Source organism: Cryptotermes secundus, unplaced genomic scaffold, assembly GCF_002891405.2.
Source record: "Cryptotermes secundus unplaced genomic scaffold, Csec_1.0 scaffold832, whole genome shotgun sequence".
NCBI classification, from domain to species: Eukaryota; Metazoa; Arthropoda; class Insecta; order Blattodea; family Kalotermitidae; genus Cryptotermes; species Cryptotermes secundus.
In genome coordinates, this window is record NW_019734324.1 from 258,222 (window position 1) to 261,818 (window position 3,597).

Below are 3,597 nucleotides of genomic sequence, written 5' to 3' on the forward strand. Positions count from 1 at the left end.
CCTATTGTAGCGTGCCCCGGGTGATTATGATGATGGAGAATTTGGTGGAATGAAGATTGGCAGGGGAAACTGAAGTACTCAGAGAAAATCCGCCCCAGCGCCACTTTGTCCACCACAAATCCCACTTGACCAGACCCAGTATTGAACCCAGGCTGCTGCGGTGGGAAGCCAGCGACTAACCACTTGAGCTATGGCGTGGCATATTTGTGAAGCATTCTGTTATTCTTATGTATGACAGTGGAATGACTGTACAGAATTTAATATAATTTTTCAGCTTTCGGTTTTACTCATAAAATCTGATAAGAGTTCCTTTGTAAATAATTTACTTATAGCTGATTATGAAATATTTGAGATATCTGTAAGCTCCCCAATAACTGTATAAAGAGTTCACAGTTCATGGTATGACTTGTGACTGTAAGAGGTTGTGTATTATTTCCAGTGTGTGCAATGCCGGACTGTGACAAGAAGTCTCTTTTTCATAAGAAAAATACTTCATATTATTCCCAGTATTATAGTACCAATTAATGTGAAAAATAACGAGTTTCTCCCATAGTAACTTCTCCATACCTCTTATACAGGGAATTATTTTCATGAAGTGATATCCTATAGATGTTTCCATTTGCAATTTAATGAGGATTATAATATTGCTGACACTTAATTGTGAATGGCAGTACATGTGATACATCTGATGATGGGAATAGGTCTTTGTATATCTCTCACTTCTTTTAAAACCATTTACTGTAAAAGAAGAGATGAATTTCATGCCTCTAATGTAGAATACATTCTTGACTTCCAATTTATTAACTGCAGGAGTTTGCAGTAGCAGTGAGATATCAATTAGGCCTTGAGGTATTAGCAGACAGTCCTCTCAATTAATACTTGTTCCTGAGAATAGTAAAATAAGAATGATTATATTTGTATAAAATACTTGAAGTAATATATTTGTTTTCTTTAACACTTGCAGCAAAACCGCCTGTACCAGAGCCCACTCCAGCTCCGCCTTCATGCTTCCCATCACCGTGTGGTCCCAATTCACAGTGCCAAATTGTGGCTGGGAACCCAGCCTGCTCATGCTTGCCTGGTTACATTGGAGCACCACCCAGTTGTCGTCCAGAATGTGTTCTGAGTGCTGAATGCTCTAGCCAGTTGGCATGTATCAATCAGAAATGTCAAAATCCCTGCCCTGGTTCTTGTGGCTACAATGCCAATTGTCAGGTGCTCAACCATATCCCTGTGTGTCGCTGCAATGATGGTCACACTGGGGATCCATTTACACAGTGCAATCCCATTCCAAGTACACCACCACCCCGGACTGATCCATGCAACCCATCACCCTGTGGGCCAAATGCTGTTTGCAGGTATGTTTCAAGCAGAATATGTATGTAACAGATAGTATAGTGTTTCATACACCTCCATAATATTACAAGTATTGCATAATGTCCCAGGATTTATAAAAGTCATGTGGACCAAATGCTGTTTGCAGGTATGCTTCGAGCAGAACAATATGAATCAGGCAGTATTATAAGAAGTAAAATTTGTGATGATGGTACAGTAATATAAATAATATGTTTCTGGACTTTATCCATCATCCTGTTTTTATCTAAAGCACCATCCCGTTTCTATTTAAAAACACAACATTTAGGAAACTGGATTCTGTCTCCTTCTTCAGGTAAAACCTACTCAATTGGGCCCAGTTGATAGAGCTAGTCCCTATCTATAGACACCTGCACCAACACCAGGTAGGATATACAAGCTAAGTGCAGTACAAACCATCTGCAATGGCTAAGACAAAACATTAACCTTTAAATGCCGGACTTTTAGCATGGTGGTAGTTTGAGCTGGCCAGAGTTTATTTAAATGTCTGCTGCTGCTCTGCATTTAAATATCAGTTCCTGTTAGGATGCTTAAAAATGCTGTATCTAATAGAATTTTTATGATAAATGAATGGAATCAACTTTGTTTTAATCAGCAAAGAACTAAGTGCCACATAGTATAACGTAAGATTTGAAAATATTAAGACAAAGAAGTTATACTCTATTTTTAATTTTTCTTGTAATTTTTATGCATACCATAAAAATTGTTCCATACTTATTCATAGAGTAGTTATGTATTATGAAATCACTCCTGCTTCTAGAACTTGAAATATGTATTTTCAAATTCTCTGGTGCCATAAACCAGCTGGAAGCAATAAAATCATTTGGTTCTCTGCTGGCAAGTTTCACATCTTTGTTGCACTCTTCAGATATTCAAGTCTTTCGACTAAAGGACAGAAAAGAGAAAGCATTGCAGTTCAAGGAATATTACATAATCTTTGTTCCCTTCTTCAGTGCCAGGCCTTTCCATTGCATTTGAGATAGAATATCACCGTTTCTAAAGTCGTAAACAAACACATGCATTTTAGCGGAGATACGAGTACAGAGTGCATTCAGCATTCTGTGAGTTCATAGTGAATTTGAATATTGTAGTTTCATATCGTCATAAAATGGCAATTATACATTGTTTGGAAAGTGATGAAATTGAAAGGCAATTGAAGTGCAAGATATGTGACGTAGGACTATGCAATTGTGGTTGCTTCAAGAAGTACCATACAAAGGCAAGAGTCAGTTACTTGACATGGGGGCGGTGAACCCTGTGTATACATCAAGCACCTAACCACAAAAAAGGAATGTACATTGAATTTACTCTATTTAAACTAAATGTGTAGGACTGGGCATTTGCATCTACTAGCAGAGTGTGCGTGCGCTTCTACTAGTGGAGTTTAAGTGCCCAACTGCACAAATCGGTATACTTCGGCCACAACGACCATACTCATCGCTGTACCGATCAGTGCACTTCGGACATTAAAGGTTAAAATATTAAAATCTTCACACTTACAAGGCCTTGCACCAGAGAACTGTCAGAATAGACGTCATCACTTGATAGGCAAGCAGCACAAATATAATCTGACACAGGGTCTGCTTGAAAAATCAAAATTAGTCCAACATGCCTATGTAGAAGGCCACAAAATTTGTTGAAATGAGGCGAAGGTCTTGCAGATTGAACCAAACACCACATACAAGAAAATACAAGGAATCCAACACATGTCTCCAATAGACCATCCAATCAATCAACCCAGGTGGACATCTCTCCCATCTGAACTCTTATTATTACAGAAAAAAAAAGGGATTTTTTTTTTGTGGTGGTACCATATGGACAGTGACAACTTTTATTCTGATAGTTTTCTGGTGCAAGGCCTCATATGTATGGAGTTTTTAATATTGTAATTTTTTATCTTAACTCTCTCAGATGATTTTTGCTGTGTTGGGCTTGTATACCCTATCTGGTGTTGGTACAGGTGTCTGGAGATAGGCACTACCTCTGTTGATTGAGCTGAACTGAGTAGGTTTTACCTGAAAAAAGAAACGAAATCTAGTCTTCAAAACGTTGTGTTTTTAAATAGAAACAGGACAGTGGATAATGTCCAGAAACATAATATTTGTAGGTAGTATCATGTTTTGAGTACATGTTCACAATACAAGTATTCCATACACTTCCATTTTGTCTGAAAGAAAGTCTAGTATCTGAAAAGTAATGTTATGATTGACATAATATATTTTT

At 37.7% G+C, this 3,597-nt stretch overlaps 1 protein-coding gene across 1 annotated transcript in view; it reads left to right on the forward strand.

Annotated features, from left to right (window-relative positions):
* LOC111868671 overlaps window positions 1-3,597 on the forward strand; it is a gene marked incomplete at its 5' end in the record, with an annotated part of 256,954 nt that overhangs the window by 216,586 nt on the left and 36,771 nt on the right. The window contains 2 exon segments of the mRNA XM_033753134.1: window positions 965-1,378; window positions 1,484-1,546. Coding sequence (XP_033609025.1) covers window positions 965-1,378; window positions 1,484-1,546 — 477 coding nt within the window.